Source organism: Coregonus lavaretus (assembly GCF_964263955.1).
Source record: "Coregonus lavaretus genome assembly, contig: HAP1_SCAFFOLD_356, whole genome shotgun sequence".
NCBI lineage: Eukaryota > Metazoa > Chordata > Actinopteri > Salmoniformes > Salmonidae > Coregonus > Coregonus lavaretus.
In genome coordinates, this window is record NW_028165452.1 from 1 (window position 1) to 16,764 (window position 16,764).

A 16,764-nucleotide genomic window follows, 5' to 3' on the forward strand; every position below is an offset into this window, starting at 1 on the left:
TGTCTTTCCAGGCTTTCTAAATGGCTAAAACTCTTTCCACAATGGGAGCAGTGGTAAGGCTTTTCCCCTGTGTGTATTCGTTCATGACCTTTCAGGCTTCCTAAACAGATAAAACTCTTTCCACACTGCTCGCAGTTGGTTATTAGGATATTCAATTATTGCATCTGAGCTCCTAGAGTGTGCGGCTTTTCTTTTTCGGTTGTACCTGGTATGATACCAGGTGGTTTTACATTTATAACCTTAATAGTTGTATGATACCAGGTGGTTTTACATTTATAACCTTAATAGTTGTATGATACCAGGTGGTTTTACATTTATAACCTTAATAGTTGTATGATACCAGGTGGTTTTACATTTATAACCTTAATAGCGGTATGATACCAGGTGGTTTTACATTTATAACCTTAATAGCGGTATGATACAGAATGCGACCTACACATTTCCTTAAACCTAAAATAAGTTAAAAAGTAATTGTGTTTTTTTTACATTGGAGACAGACACATCAGTAACATCTCCCTGTTGTCGAAAGGGTCCGACACGTGCTGTTTTAAATGGCAATTTTTCTGATTTAGACATTCACACATTTTTGACATTTTGACGATCACTAATGTCATTATATTTTAGGTAAAGTCAAAAAGAATGTGAAATATTTTGTTCCTAAAAATATAAAACGCAAGTGTTGGTCCAATCTTTCATGAGCTGAAAAAAAAGATCCCTGAATTTTTACAAGCGCACGAAAGCTTATTTCTCAAATGTTGTGCACTAATTTGTGCCCCTGCCCAGTCATATTAAAAGGCCCACCAATGGCTGTGCCCCTGCCCAGTCATATTAAAAGGCCCACCAATGGCTGTGCCCCTGCCCAGTCATATTAAAAGGCCCACCAATGGCTGTGCCCCTGCCCAGTCATATTAAAAGGCCCACCAATGGCTGTGCCCCTGCCCAGTCATGTTAAGTCCATAGATTAGTGCCTAATGAATTTATTTACACTGACTGATTTGCTTATATCAAGGCTGCCCAACCCCCCTCTTCCTGGAGATGTACCGTCCTGTGGGTTATCAGGCCAGCTCTAATTTAACACACCTGATTCCACTTATTAGCTGCTCAACAAGACCTTAACACACTGAATCAGATATGCTAAATTAGAGTTGGACTGAAAACCTACAGGACAGTAGATCTCCAGGAAGAGGGTTGGCTTATATGAACTGTAAATCGTTGAAATTGTTGCATTTATATTTTTGTTCAATAAATATACACTACCGGTCAAAAGATTTAGAACACCTACTCTTTCCTGGGTTAATTATTTATTTTTAATATTAACTTCATTATAGAATAATAGTGAAGATATCAAAACTATGAAATAACACATATGGAATCATGTAGTAACCCAAAAAGTTTTTAAGAAATCAAAGTATATTTTTTATATTTGAGATTCTTCAAATAGCCTCCCTTTGCCTTGATGACAGCTTTGCACACTCTTGGCATTCTCTCATCCAGCTTCATGAAGTAGTCACCTGGAATGCATTTCAATTAACAGGTGTACCTTCTTAAAAGTTTATTTGTGCAATTTATTTCCTTCTTAATGCGTTTGAGCCAATCAGTTGTGTTGTGACAAGGTAGGGGGGGTATACAGAAGACAACCCTATTACGGCAAGAACAGCTCAAATAAGCAATGAGAAACAACAGTCCATCATTACTTTACGACATGAAGGTCAGTCAATTCGGAACATTTCAAGAACTTTTAAAGTTTCTTCAAGTGCAGTCACAAAAACCATCAAGCGCTATGATGAAACTGGCTCTCATGAGGACCGCCACAGGAATGGAAGACCCAGAGTTACCTCTGCTGCAGAGGATAAGTTCATTAGAGTTACCAGCCTCAGAAATAGCAGCCCAAATAAATGCTTCACAGAGTTCAAGTAACAGACACATCTCAACATCAACTGTTCAGAGGAGACTGTTTGAATCAGGCCGTCATGGTCGAATTGCTGCAAAGAAACCACTACTAAAGGACACCAATAAGAAGAAGAGACTTGCTTGGGCCAAGAAACACGAGCAATGGACATTAGACCGGTGGAAATGTATCCTTTGGTCTGGAGTCCAAATTGGAGATTTTTGGTTCAAACCGCCATGTCTTCGTGAGACACGGTGTGGGTGAACGGATGATCTCTGCATGTGTATTTCCCACCGTAAAGCACGGAGGTGGTGTGATGGTGTGGGGGTGCTTTGCTGGTGAAACTGTCTGTGATATATTTAGAATTCAAGGCACACTTAACCAGCATGGCTACCACAGAATTCTGCAGCGATACGCCATCACATCTGGTTTGGGCTCAGTGGGACTATCATTTGTTTTTCAACAAGACAATGACCCAACACATCTCCAGGCTGTGTAAGGGCTATGTTACCAAGAAGGAGAGTGATGGAGCGCTGCATCAGATGACCTGGCCTGCACAATCCCCCGACCTCAACCCAATTGAGATGGTTTGGGATGAGATGGACCGCAGAGTGAAGGAAAAGCAGCCAACAAGTGCTCAGCATATGTGGGAACTCCTTCAAGACTGTTGGAAAAGCATGTGCTGTGTCCTAACGTTTGAGTAGTACTGTACATACAATGCTCTCGGAAAGTATTCAGACCCCTTGACTTTTTACACATTTTTGTTACAGCCTTATTCTAAAATACAGTGAGGGGAAAAAAGTATTTGATCCCCTGCTGATTTTGTACGTTTGCCCACTGACAAAGAAATGATCAGTCTATAATTTTAATGGTAGGTTTATTTGAACAGTGAGAGACAGAATAACAAAAACATCCAGAAAAACGCATGTCAGAAATGTTATAAATTGATTTGCATTTTAATTAGCTAAATAAGTATTTGACCCCCTCTCAATCAGAAAGATTTATGTCTCCCAGGTGTCTTTTATACAGGTAATGATCTGAGATTAGGAGCACACTCTTAAAGGGAGTGCTCCTAATCTCAGTTTGTTACCTGTATAAAAGACACCTGTCCACAGAAGCAATCAATCAATCAGATTCCAAACTCTCCACCATGGCCAAGACCAAAGAGCTCTCCAAGGATGTCAGGGACAAGATTGTAGACCTACACAAGGCTACAAGACCATCGCCAAGCAGCTTGGTGAGAAGGAGACAACAGTTGGTGCGATTATTCGCAAATGGAAGAAACACAAAAGCGTGGTCAATCTCCCTCTGCCTGGGGCTCCATGCAAGATCTCACCTCGTGGAGTTGCAATGATCATGAGAACGGTGAGGAATCAGCCCAGAACTACACGGGAGGATCTTGTCAATGATCTCAAGGCAGCTGGGACCATAGTCACCAAGAAAACAATTGGTAACATACTACGCCGTGAAGGACTGAAATCCTGCAGCGCCCGCGAGGTCCCCCCGCTCAAGAAAGCACATATACAGGCCCGTCTGAAGTTTGCCAATGAACATCTGAATGATTCAGAGGAGAACTGGGTGAAAGTGTTGTGGTCAGATGAGACCAAAATCGAGCTCTTTGGAATCAACTCAACTTGCTGTGTTTGGAGGAGGAGGAATGCTGCCTATGACCCCAAGAACACCATCCCCACCATCAAACATGGAGGTGGAAACATTATGCTTTGGGGGTGTTTTTCTGCTAAGGGGACAGGCCAACTTCACCGCATCAAAGGGACGATGGATGGGGCCATGTACCGTCAAATCTTGGGTGAGAACCTCCTTCCCTCAGCCAGGGCATTGAAAATGGGTCGTGGATGGGTATTCCAGCATGACAATGACCCAAAACACACGGCCAAGGCAACAAAGGAGTGGCTCAAGAAGAAGCACATTAAGGTCCTGGAGTGGCCTAGTCAGTCTCCAGACCTTAATCCCATAGTAAATCTGTGGAGGGAGCTGAAGGTTCGAGTTGCCAAACGTCAGCCTCGAATCCTTAATGACTTGGAGAAGATCTGCAAAGAGGAGTGGGACAAAATCCCTCCTGAGATGTGTGCAAACCTGGTGGCCAACTACAAGAAACATCTGACCTCTGTGATTGCCAACAAGGGTTTTGCCAATGTACTAAGTCATGTTTTGCAGAGGGGTCAAATACTTATTTCCCTCATTAAAATGCAAATCAATTTATAACATTTTTGACATGTGTTTTTCTGGATTTTTTTGTTGTTATTCTGTCTCTCACTGTTCAAATAAACCTACCATTAAAATGATAGACTGATCATTTCTTTGTCAGTGGGCAAACGTACCAAATCAGCAGGGGATCAAATACTTTTTTCCCCTCACTGTAGATATTTTAAATTGTTTCATTTCCCCCTCATCAATCTATACACAACACCCCATAAATGTCAAAGCAAAAAACAGGTTTGTATGAATTTTTTCACCTTTTTTCAAAAAGAAAACCTGAAATGTCACATTTACGTAAATATTGAGACCCTTTACTCAGTACTTTGTTGAAGCACCTTTAGCAGCGATTACAGCCTAGAGTGTTCTCAGTGTTGCCAGGCGCCCAGCTCTAGGAAGAGTCTTGGTGGTTCCAAAGGTCTTCCTTTTAAGAATGATGTTGGCCACTGTGTTCTTGGGGACCTTCAATGCTGCAGAAATGTTTTGGTACACTTCCCCAGATCTGTGCCGTGACACAATCCTGTCTCGGAGCTCTAAGGACAATTCCTTTGACCTCATGGCTTGGTATTTGCTCTGACATGCGTTTGTCAACTGTGGGACCTTTTATAAACAGGTGTGTGCCTTTCCAAATCATGTCCAATCCATTGAATTTACCACAGGTAAGTTGTAGAAACATCTCAAGGATGATCAATGGAAACATGATGCACCTCAGCTCAATTTCGAGTGTCATATCAAAACGTCTGAATACTTATTTAAATAAGGTATCTTTTTTTAAATATATATTTGCAAAAATGTATAAAAACCTGTTTTGTTTCTGTCATTAAGGAGTATTGTGTGTAGATTGATGAGTGAAAAATTATTTTTAATCCATTTTAGAATCAGGCTGCACCGTAAAAGAATACGGAAAAGGTCGAGGGGTCTGAATACTTTCCGAAAGCACTATATTATAAAGTATGAAAAGGCTTGTTCATTCAGATGTCATGAATTCACTATGATAATCATATTTTTGTATATGTTTTATTGATTGAAAAACTTTTTTTCCTCAGACATAAATAAACAATTCCAGGAGAAAGCCAAAGGCCATAGCTTTAATAAAATACCAAATTAACTGGCAAAGTAGCAGAGCTTGGCCTGCATTCAGCAACGTCACGTGATACGTGTTTGAAGCTGTTTCAGTACAGCACTACAGGGAGAGAGGGCAAACTCCACTGAACTGGTTTCATAGTATGGAATCACTTCAGAGTTTCTGGATTTTGGGTAAACTTCTCCTTTAAAGCATCATTGAGAAATAATTAATTGAAGTTGGAACATTTGTAGACTAACGGTTAAGAGTGTTGGGCCAGTAACCGAAAGGTCACTGGTTCGAATCCCCACGCCCGCAAGGTGGAAAGGTCTGCCGTTCTGCACTTGAGCAAAGCAGTTATCCCCCAACAACAAATGCTCCTCGGACGCGGATGACGTGGAACTTCGATTAAGGCAGCCCCCGCACCTCTCTGATTCAGATGGGTTGGGTTAAATGAGAAAGACACATTTAGAGTGAATGCATTCAGCTGTGACTGACTAGATATGCCCTTTCCTTTCCCTTTTCATCCTAGTCCTCCTTTAAGACTCCATAATGTTTCATCATTAGATGCTTCAGTCCTCCTTTAAGACTCCATAATGTTTCATCATTAGATGCTACAGTCCTCCTTTAAGACTCCATAATGTTTCATCATCAGATGCTACAGGCCTCCTTTAAGACTCCATAATGTTTTATCATTAGATGCTACAGTCCTCCTTTAAGACTCCATAATGTTTCATCATTAGATGCTACAGTCCTCCTTTAAGACTCCATAATGTTTCATCATTAGATGCTACAGTCCTCCTTTAAGACTCCATAATGTTTCATCATTAGATGCTACAGTCCTCCTTTAAGACTCCATAATGTTTCATCATTAGATGCTACAGTCCTCCTTTAAGACTCCATAATGTTTCATCATTAGATGCTACAGGCCTCCTTTAAGACTCCATAATGTTTCATCATTAGATGCTACAGTCCTCCATTAAGACTCCATAATGTTTCATCATTAGATGCTACAGTCCTCCTTTAAGACTCCATAATGTTTCATCATTAGATGCTACAGTCCTCCTTTAAGACTCCATAATGTTTCATCATTAGATGCTACAGTCCTCCTTTAAGACTCCATAATGTTTCATCATTAGATGCTACAGTCCTCCTTTAAGACTCCATAATGTTTCATCATTAGATGCTACAGGCCTCCTTTAAGACTCCATAATGTTTCATCATTAGATGCTACAGTCCTCCTTTAAGACTCCATAATGTTTCATCATTAGATGCTACAGTCCTCCTTTAAGACTCCATAATGTTTCATCATTAGATGCTACAGTCCTCCTCTAAGACTCCATAATGTTTCATCATTAGATGCTACAGTCCTCCTTTAAGACTCCATAATGTTTCATCATTAGATGCTACAGTCCTCCTTTAAGACTCCATAATGTTTCATCATTAGATGCTCCAGGCCTCCTTTAAGACTCCATAATGTTTCATCATTAGATGCTACAGTCCTCCTTTAAGACTCCATAATTTTTCATCATTAGATGCTACAGTCCTCCTTTAAGACTCCATAATGTTTCATCATTAGATGCTACAGGCCTCCTTTAAGACTCCATAATGTTTCATCATTAGATGCTACAGTCCTCCTTTAAGACTCCATAATGTTTCATCATTAGATGCTACAGTCCTCCTTTAAGACTCCATAATGTTTCATCATTAGATGCTACAGTCCTCCTTTAAGACTCCATAATGTTTTATCATTAGATGCTACAGGCCTCCTTTAAGACTCCATAATGTTTCATCATTAGATGCTACAGTCCTCCTTTAAGACTCCATAATGTTTCATCATTAGATGCTACAGTCCTCCTTTAAGACTCCATAATGTTTCATCATTAGGTGCTACAGGCCTCCTTTAAGACTCCATAATGTTTCATCATTAGATGCTACAGTCCTCCTTTAAGACTCCATAATGTTTCATCATTAGATGCTACAGTCCTCCTTTAAGACTCCATAATGTTTCATCATTAGATGCTCCAGGCCTCCTTTAAGACTCCATAATGTTTCATCATTAGATGCTACAGTCCTCCTTTAAGACTCCATAATGTTTCATCATTAGATGCTACAGTCCTCCTTTAAGACTCCATAATGTTTCATCATTAGATGCTACAGGCCTCCTTTAAGACTCCATAATGTTTCATCATTAGATGCTACAGTCCTCCTTTAAGACTCCATAATGTTTCATCAGTAGATGCTACAGTCCTCCTTTAAGACTCCATAATGTTTCATCATTAGATGCTACAGTCCTCCTTTAAGACTCCATAATGTTTCATCATTAGATGCTACAGTCCTCCTTTAAGACTCCATAATGTTTTATCATTAGATGCTACAGGCCTCCTTTAAGACTCCATAATGTTTCATCATTAGATGCTACAGTCCTCCTTTAAGACTCCATAATGTTTCATCATTAGATGCTACAGTCCTCCTTTAAGACTCCATAATGTTTCATCATTAGATGCTACAGTCCTCCTTTAAGACTCCATAATGTTTCATCATTAGATGCTACAGTCCTCCTTTAAGACTCCATAATGTTTCATCATTAGATGCTACAGTCCTCCTTTAAGACTCCATAATGTTTCATCATTAGATGCTACAGTCCTCCTTTAAGACTCCATAATGTTTCATCATTAGATGCTACAGTCCTCCTTTAAGACTCCATAATGTTTCATCATTAGATGCTACAGTCCTCCTTTAAGACTCCATAATGTTTTATCATTAGATGCTACAGGCCTCCTTTAAGACTCCATAATGTTGCATCATTAGATGCTACAGTCCTCCTTTAAGACTCCATAATGTTTCATCATTAGATGCTACAGTCCTCCTTTAAGACTCCATAATGTTTCATCATTAGATGCTACAGTCCTCCTTTAAGACTCCATAATGTTTCATCATTAGATGCTACAGTCCTCCTTTAAGACTCCATAATGTTTCATCATTAGATGCTACAGTCCTCCTTTAAGACTCCATAATGTTTCATCATTAGATGCTACAGTCCTCCTTTAAGACTCCATAATGTTTCATCATTAGATGCTACAGTCCTCCTTTAAGACTCCATAATGTTTCATCATTAGATGCTACAGTCCTCCTTTAAGACTCCATAATGTTTCATCATTAGATGCTACAGGCCTCCTTTAAGACTCCATAATGTTTCATCTGTAGGTGAAGCCTCCTTTAATACTCCATAATGTTTCATCATTAGTTGCTACAGTCCTCCTTTAAGACTCCATAATGTTTCATCATTAGATGCTACAGTCCTCCTTTAAGACTCCATAATGTTTCATCATTAGATGCTACAGTCCTCCTTTAAGACTCCATAATGTTTCATCATTAGATGCTACAGTCCTCCTTTAAGACTCCATAATGTTTCATCATTAGATGCTACAGTCCTCCTTTAAGACTCCATAATGTTTCATCATTAGATGCTACAGTCCTCCTTTAATACTCCATAATGTTTCATCATTAGATGCTACAGTCCTCCTTTAAGACTCCATAATGTTTCATCATTAGATGCTACAGTCCTCCTTTAAGACTCCATAATGTTTCATCATTAGATGCTACAGGCTACAAAGCAACAATGGGTCATATTAATCTTTACCACTTGACCTGTAATATGAGCAGTATTTTAATTTAGTAAAAAAATGAATTACATTAATTTATTAATATTGAAAAACATAAAAATGAATATTGAAAATATAACATTTTAGATTATTTTTCTATATATTGTTGAACATAATATACTGTAAGGATATATCAGGTCCAGGATCTCTGCTAGTGTTACAGTTATGGGCCATTTTATAACCGGCCAATAGCAGACCACTCCACTTCCCATACGAGGCTGCTATGGTGGTGTGACCAGGGGAGACGTAGGAGGCAGTTGGTCCAGAGGAGGCCGTGTTGGTGGTGACAGACGGGGGACGGGGGTGCATCGTGGTGGTGGTGGACAAAACCGCCGACAATGGCTTGGAGGAGCTGGTGTTTGTAATGGTGGGGTTGAGGGGCCAACGATGGTGTGGCCGGGAGAGTAGGCACGTGGCCTTCTTCTGCAGCTGGGGACTCCGGCGGCTCCTACAGGTGTTGCACACTGGGAGGCACTGGCAGTGGTGATGCACACTCAGCTCTCCCCCTGTCCAGGGTGTCCAGCCTCCTTATGCTCAGGTTCTTGTGCCTCTTCCTGAACAATTCCCACCACCTCTTCCCCAGTGGTGGGATTGTTTCCCCTGGGTGCCGAAACCTACAATAGAATAGAATGTATAATTGTCCATCCAGGATGAAAATGTTTGTTTTGGCATCACCATACACATCCACATTTACATCACACACATTGAGAACAGTCAGTCCACCAATCTACATACATAGAACACCAAATACCTGCGTATTTTGTCGGCGTATTTCATCAGCCTCTGTCTGGTGAAGGGGAACCCATGGCTGGCGCAGTAGATACAGTACTGCACCAGAGAATTTTCATCCTCTGGTGCAAGCAATGTGGGTGGTCCACGGCGACAAACATGGGTCCCCCGGCCGCTCAGCCTGTACGCCAGGGTCTGCCGAGGTACACCATGTACCTTGGTAGATAAGAAAATAAAACTGTTACTAGCAGATAAAATTCACATACACATGGTAATCTCCTAAAAACAAAAGATGCCTAACCTTGGCAGCATGGCGGATAGCCATCCCTGCCCCGCAGTCCTCCATGGCATGGAACATATCCACCTCACTCCACTGCTTCCTCTTGACTTTCTCCATGCTGTGGTGGTAAATACATGTAGCTAAATAACTTGGCATACTATACACATTTTAGACAGATAACTCAATCTGAATATGTATAAACATTTACATTTCAGAGCTAAGGCATTGAAAGGTGATGAAAGTTTTCACATTAACTGAAAATGTACCCACGTTTTTTGTTTGATGTTATCTGTAATGAAAATGAGTGTCCCAATTAGTTTCATATTGATGCATACATTGTAAAATTTGACTAAATACTGCCTCTATGTAGCTGTTGTAAGATGAAACATAGCCAACAGTGATAGGTGTCAAAAAGTTAATGGTTCAAAATTCCAAATACATTTTTGCAGATTGTGCAAAACGCCTCCGTCAGAGGACTCCAATTCTGAAAAGGTAAAGCTTGACAACATTCAGCTGTTTTCGTGATATGTATTATCTAACGCTTACAATTTCTTTCCTTTTTGCTGTCTTAGCAGTTCTATCAACATTTAGCAACTAAGCTAGTAACATTAGAAAATGCGTTAGCTATATTTCAGAGGTAAAAAGTTGGATATTAAATGATGTGTGGTCTGTCGCGCCGTCAAATTTTACAATATGCAAACCGAACTTAACTTACAAAAATAGCAATGAAAATCGGTGGTCAGCTAGCTAGAAGGGTGTCGTTAGTCGCAAAACGTACAGTTATTTTCCAGTCCATTTAAACGTCGAACTCGAGGTGATTTAGTCCTCCAACCACTAGAGTGTCCGAAGTTAGGGGGTGTCCGATGTTGGGGGAAAATTAGCTAATGTTTTTAGGAAATGTTTTTGTAAAACATGCACCTTATATTGGATCATCTTGAAACGTTCTCTCTAAATCTAACTTTCATCAAGGTTTTATATAGTCTATTGGTTTCTCTCTTTTCATTGGCAGAATCCTTTTTCAGTGTTATGATATTCATAACAACCATATCCACCAGTCTATCTTCATGTCAACTAACATACCTCTGCTGGTTGTCCTGGTAACAGATACCAGTCTATCTTCGTGTCAACTAACAGAACTCTGCTGGTTGTCCTGGTAACAGATACCAGTCTATCTTCATGTCAACTAACAGAACTCTGCTGGTTGTCCTGGTAACAGATACCAGTGGGCAGATCTATTTTATTTGTTCAAACTAAACTACAGCACTTACTTTGATGAGTAAAATCTGCTCCTTTCTTCTCTTCTCCTCCTCTCACAGTTCCACTCAGCCCCGTTGTTTTCCTGCAGTCCACCAGCCGCACAGACAACCTCTTCAGACCCAGCAGTAAGGTGCTACTGGGAGAGGTACGACACAGGGACTCTGGGAGGGAGGAAGGGCTAGCGTTGTCCTGGTAACCATAAAGAGGAGACACAGACACATATCATTATGGATGCTGATGTCACTGTTGTCATGAAGTGCTTTACAGAAACCCAGACCCCGATAGAGCAAGCTGTATGCTAGACCAGACCAAGCTGTACCATCTGGTGTTCTGATCTGGAGAGACTCTTCTCTGCCTCGTCAGCATCAGGATGTTGTTGAGGCTCCCCAGTGGATCCATGATAGTCATGTCTCTCTCCTGTGTGAATGAGAACATCAAACAGATGGTAAACGTATTATCTTCTATTGCAATCATAGGGTCTTACAATAGGCATTAATATATCTAAACAGGGCCTAAAATGGCCACTTTCATCACGATTTCATAAAATATTGTTTATGATGCAAATGTGAAAAGGTAGTTCCACAAATTGGGTGCCTTTTGCGTCCATTTGATATTTTAAGTAGAAATTAAGCACCAATTTTGAATTTTAAAAGCCTGTTATATTAGATGAGGTGCACTTTAATGTAGACCACATGGAGAATTAATTAAAGCTAATTTAAAAGTCCAAAAAATATATGTACCAATTGCAGATTGAACCTTTAACAATTTAAACAGTACTGAACAACATATTGAAGTATATAACTTCAGTAGAATGCCCCTTAAAAACCACACATTAGTTCAAGAACTGCATAGTGTGTGCCCCTGTTTTTAAGACAGTACTCAACTGGTGTTAATCTGATCTTCTGTCTCCTCCTCCTGCTCTTTCACTCCAAAAATGTCTTCCTTCTTCACCTTTATTGAGATACCATCCTCTTCCTCTCTAAAAGGTTCTTCCTCTTTTTTCACTATAACATCCTCCTCTTCTTCTTTCAATACACCAGCGTCCTCTTCCTCCTTTATCATTCTGAAAGCTTCTACCTCCTCTTCTTCCACTGTGACAGCCTCTATCCCCTCTTCCTCTTTCACTCCAAACGGATCTTTCTCTTCTTTCACTGTAACATCCTCCTCTTCTTTCAGTGTAATAGCCTCCTCTTCCTCCTTTATCATTCTGAAAGCTTCTTCCTCTCCTTTCACTGTAACATCCTCCTCTTCTTGTTTCACGGCAATGTTCAGCCCCAGAGCTTCTTTCTCCATACACCAGACCTCCTCTTCTTTAGCAGGGGAGGAGTAGTTTAGTGAGCTCATGGTCGGGGATGTTAGCTAGTTAGCTAGCTAGTTAGCATTAGCGACTAGCCTAGTGGTAGGCTCAGCATCAATCTGAACACGTTTCCAATTAGGTTAAAGTTACCCAGTAGATAATGTTACGTCAAAAGAAATGTGTTTAAAACACTGAGATTAGCTAATGTACATAAACATGGTCTAAAGCCTCAATCTTTCGGTTTTATGTTGGCTAGCAAGCTACCGAGGTGGTTAAAAGAGTAGCCGTGTGATGTTGCTGAAGAAGTGTCCCGTCCAGGCCATTATACGTCACGCAAGAATCATCACCTGAAAGACGCACATCGCCATCTGCTGACTGGAGTGGGTAACGCAGTTTGGAAACAATATTTACTACATCGTTCGTATTGGCAAATAATGTCGTAATAATTTAACAATAAGCTAATATATTTTCTCCTACGTCTTACAAATAAGACTTTCCTGTACACAGACGTAGAAGCTTAATATGAATATTTAGATTTAGGTTCCAGTCTCTCCACCTCCATAACTTGCTACATTTGCACACACTGTATATATATTTTCTGTTGTATTTCTGACTTTGTTTTTTTTTACCCCATATGTAACTCTGTGTTGTTTTTATTGCACTACTTTGCTTTATCTTGGCCAGGTCGCAGTTGTAAATGAGAACCTGTTCTCAACTGGCTTACCTGGTTAAATAAAGGTGAAATAAAAATAAAATAAAAATTGGGATTCTCTGCCTCTGACCCTATTATGGGGCTGTTTCCCTGGCTTACTGGTGCTTTCCATGCCGTCCCTAGGAGGGGTGCATCACTTGAGTGGGTTGAGTCACTGACATTATCTTCCTGTCCGGTTTGTTGCTCCCTCGGGCTCGTGCAGTGGAGGAGATCTTCGTGGGCTATACTCAGCCTTGTCTCAGGGTAGTAGGTTGGTGGTCTGTTGATATCCCTCTGGTGGTGTGGGGGCTGTGCTTTGGCAAAGTGGGTGGGGTTATATCCTGCCTGGTTGGCCCTGTCTGGGGATATCATCGGATGGGGCCACAGTGTCTCCCGAACCCCCCTGTCTCAGCCTCCAGTATCTATGCTCCAATAGTCTATGTGCTGGGGGGCTAGGGCAGTCTGTTATATCTGGTGTTATTCTCCTGTCTTATCTGGTGTCCTGTGTGAATTTAAGTATGCTCCCTCTAATTCTCTCTCTCTCCCTCTCTCCCTCCCATCCCAGAGGACCTGAGCCCTAGGACCATGCCTCAGGACTACCTGGCCTGATGACTCCTTGCTGTCCCCAGTCCACCTGGTCGTGCTGCTGCTCCAGTTTCCACTCTTCTGCCTGCGGCTATGGAACCCTGACCTGTTCACCGGACGTGCTACCTTGTCCCAGACCTGCTATTTTCAACTCTCTCTCTCTACCGCACCTGCTATTTCAACCTCTAAATGCCCGGCTATGAAAAGCCAATTGATGTTTACTCCTGATGTACTGACCTGTTTCAACATCTACAACTACTGTGATTATTATTTGACCCTGCTGGTCATCTATGAATGTTTGAACATCTTGGAGAAAAATCTGGCCTTAATGGCCATGTACTGTTACACCCCTCAGAGCCTGGTTCCTCTCTAAGTTTCTTCCTAGGTTTCTGCCTTTCTAGGGAGTTTTTCCTAGCCACCATGCTTCTACATCTGCATTGCTTGCTGTTTGGGGTTTTAGGCTGGGTTTCTGTATAGCACTTTGTGACATCTGCTGATGTAAAAAGGGCTTCATAAATACAATTTGATTGATTGAATTTGATTAATAAATACTTCTATGAATAGGTAGTGTGTTAATACACATTTGCTCTGTTCATTTTTCACATTCGTTTTTATCTAAAATTGACCATACTATTCCCTTAAAGCCACGCCCTATAAGATACAAATCATCCTGTAAACAATAGAGCAAATGCATCACATGCAAATAGCACTTGATTTTCTGTAGTGATATACACTGAGTATACAAAACATTAAGAATACCTTCTCCTTCCATGACATAGACTGACTAGGTGAATCCAGGTGAAAGCTATGATCCAACTATTGACGTCACTTGTTAAATCCACTTCAAATCAGTGTAGATGAAGGGGAGGAGACCGGTTAACCTCTTCATCACTAGGCACCTGGCTAAAGTGCCTGCTTCGAAAATGCATGCCCAAATTGAATAGAGTGCATCTCCAAAACGACAAGGGCTATCAACATAATATTGGTAGCAAAAGAAAGGTAACACACGTGGGAGACGTATCTTGAAGTGTAAATAATTAATGTGGGTATTACGGTGTCAGAGTACATGAGGCTAGAGCACAGCATCAACTGGGAGGTTTTGATTCCGCCTGAAAGTAACTTCAGGTTTTATAGGGAATAATGTATTGGACTTATGCAGCTGCAGCCCCTAAACACTATGGGACCATATATCAGCCCAATATCTGACGAGTACTTAAATGTGCAGTTTGATGCCAATAAAGTAAAGGAAACCAAAGCTGTCGGGGTTTTAGTTGAAGTATGTTTAGGCGGATTACCAAATGGAGACATTTGGGTAGATTTGGGCACCATCAGTGCCACTTGTGGTCCTCTGTAGCTCAACTGGTAGAGCACGGCGCTTGTAACGCCAAGGTAGTGGGTTCGATCCCCGGGACCACCCATACACAAAAATGTATGCACGCATGACTGTAAGTCGCTTTGGATAAAAGCGTCTGCTAAATGGCATATTTTACTTGACTTTTATCAGGAACCAGACGGCAAAAGGCATTTCATTTCACTAACATATCACTCACTATATGTGTACATTCCATCCAAATCCAACTGTTTTTGATGTTGTTTCCAATGTTCTCCCAGACCTCTATACGTGTTCCCATTAAAATAAACCATGCAATGGGAAAGGTTGACTCCAAACTGAGCAGATCTATTAGAAACTATAAACAACACATTTAAAAAAATTTTTTTTACACACATCCCAAAACTATAAACAATGATATGGTGTCCTTTGGATGGGTTGTCACACAAAATGTAGACCCCTTTTTTAGCCTAAAACTTGCTGTCGTGCCAATCCTTGAAACAGTTACGCTTTGACGTAAGGCACAAAGGGACTTGGCACTTCCTGCAGTACACAGGTGTTTTCACTTTGGGGATGCCAGCATCCAGACATCTCCTACAGTTCTTCCTGTCTTTGCTGGCATCATCACCATAGTATTCTGGCATGCAGGATGTTGGTGGTGGTCGTGGTGAAGGTTGTGGGTCAGACTGTTTAGCAAAGCTCACCATTTCTGTGAGTAGCTTTTCCCTGAACTTCTTCTGTGTGTACGGCTTAGTTGAGTTGTTCTTATGGAGTTCTTTGTGAAGTAGGAAACTATTTACAACAGCAATATCAACAAAATGAAAAAGAAAAGTCTTATACCATTTCATCGTCTTGTGGTGAACACTGCAGTATCCAATCAATGCGTCGGATAAATCCACTCCACCCATGCTCCGGTTGTAGTCGGCTACCGCATCTGGGACGGGCACAGTTTTAGTCTGCCATACACCACCCTCTTTGACCTTCCTTTTGACAGTTTGTCCACTAAATGCTTCATGTACAGTAGAGCACATGGTTACCTCACGTGTGTCCATCCATTTTACAAATAATACATTTCCTTTGCGTATCCAACGCAAATCTCCCCTTTCTGCTTTTTTGGGCAGGTTGTTCCTTTTGGTTTGTGGGAAACCAATCCTGTTCGTTATAATCGTCCCACAGGCACCAGTGTTTCTTCTACGTAGCTCCTCAAAAAGGGCAGGGCTAGAATAGAAATTGTCTACAGAAAGTGTATAGCCCCCACCGAGTAGAGGGAATGGCATCCAGTCCATAACTGAAGTGTAGCTTAGTCCCTGGCCTGGTGTGAACACACTCTTGCCTTCATAAACAACAAAATTCCACGTATAAGCAGTGTGAGAGTCAGCCAGTACCAATAATTTATACCCCCACTTAGTGGGCTTTGCTTTCATATATTGCCGCGTACTTATTCTCGCCTCGGATGCCACCATCCTTTCGTCTATGGAGATGTTTTGGTACGGCTGGAAATGTGATTTGCAGGCATTGGTAAGCTCAGTGTACAGGGGCTTGATCTTGAAAAGTATATCGTATTCTGCGGTGCCTTTTTTAGTGTTGTTGGCTTCATCGTCTTCCGGTTTGCTCAAGTGCAGTGACCACATGATTGCTTCAAAACGGTCTCGTGTCATAGTGTCTCCAGGGAAGCGGAAATTATATGGGCATTCCTTCCTCCAGTAGGTGCCCCTCTCGTGTACAGAGACAAGCCCTGAGTATAGCAGAATTGCCAGGAAAATGT

At 41.2% G+C, this 16,764-nt stretch overlaps 1 protein-coding gene across 1 annotated transcript; it reads right to left on the minus strand.

The window, feature by feature from the left end:
• Window positions 1-8,691: 8,691 nt before the first annotated feature.
• On the minus strand, window positions 8,692-12,544 carry LOC311115850 (uncharacterized protein). The gene is made up of 6 exons (XM_084190981.1): window positions 11,981-12,544; window positions 11,416-11,513; window positions 11,108-11,285; window positions 9,861-9,957; window positions 9,582-9,775; window positions 8,692-9,444 (listed from the first exon to the last, which is right to left on the minus strand). The coding sequence occupies exons 1-5, from the start codon at window positions 12,438-12,440 to the stop codon at window positions 9,736-9,738; spliced, it is 873 nt and encodes a 290-aa protein (XP_084047107.1). The 5' UTR covers window positions 12,441-12,544; the 3' UTR covers window positions 8,692-9,444; window positions 9,582-9,735.
• Window positions 12,545-16,764: the final 4,220 nt, after the last annotated feature.

Excerpts from the sequence above, each read along its gene's own strand:
- LOC311115850 (XM_084190981.1), bottom strand. The coding sequence starts at position 12,440 with ATGAGCTCACTAAACTACTCCTCCCCTGCTAAAGAAGAGGAGGTCTGG. Across the intron at positions 11,286-11,415 it reads CCAGATCAGAACACCAGATG|GACAACGCTAGCCCTTCCTC; the intron begins GTACAGCTTGGT and ends TATGGTTACCAG. Across the intron at positions 9,958-11,107 it reads AGCAGATTTTACTCATCAAA|CATGGAGAAAGTCAAGAGGA; the intron begins GTAAGTGCTGTA and ends TTACCACCACAG.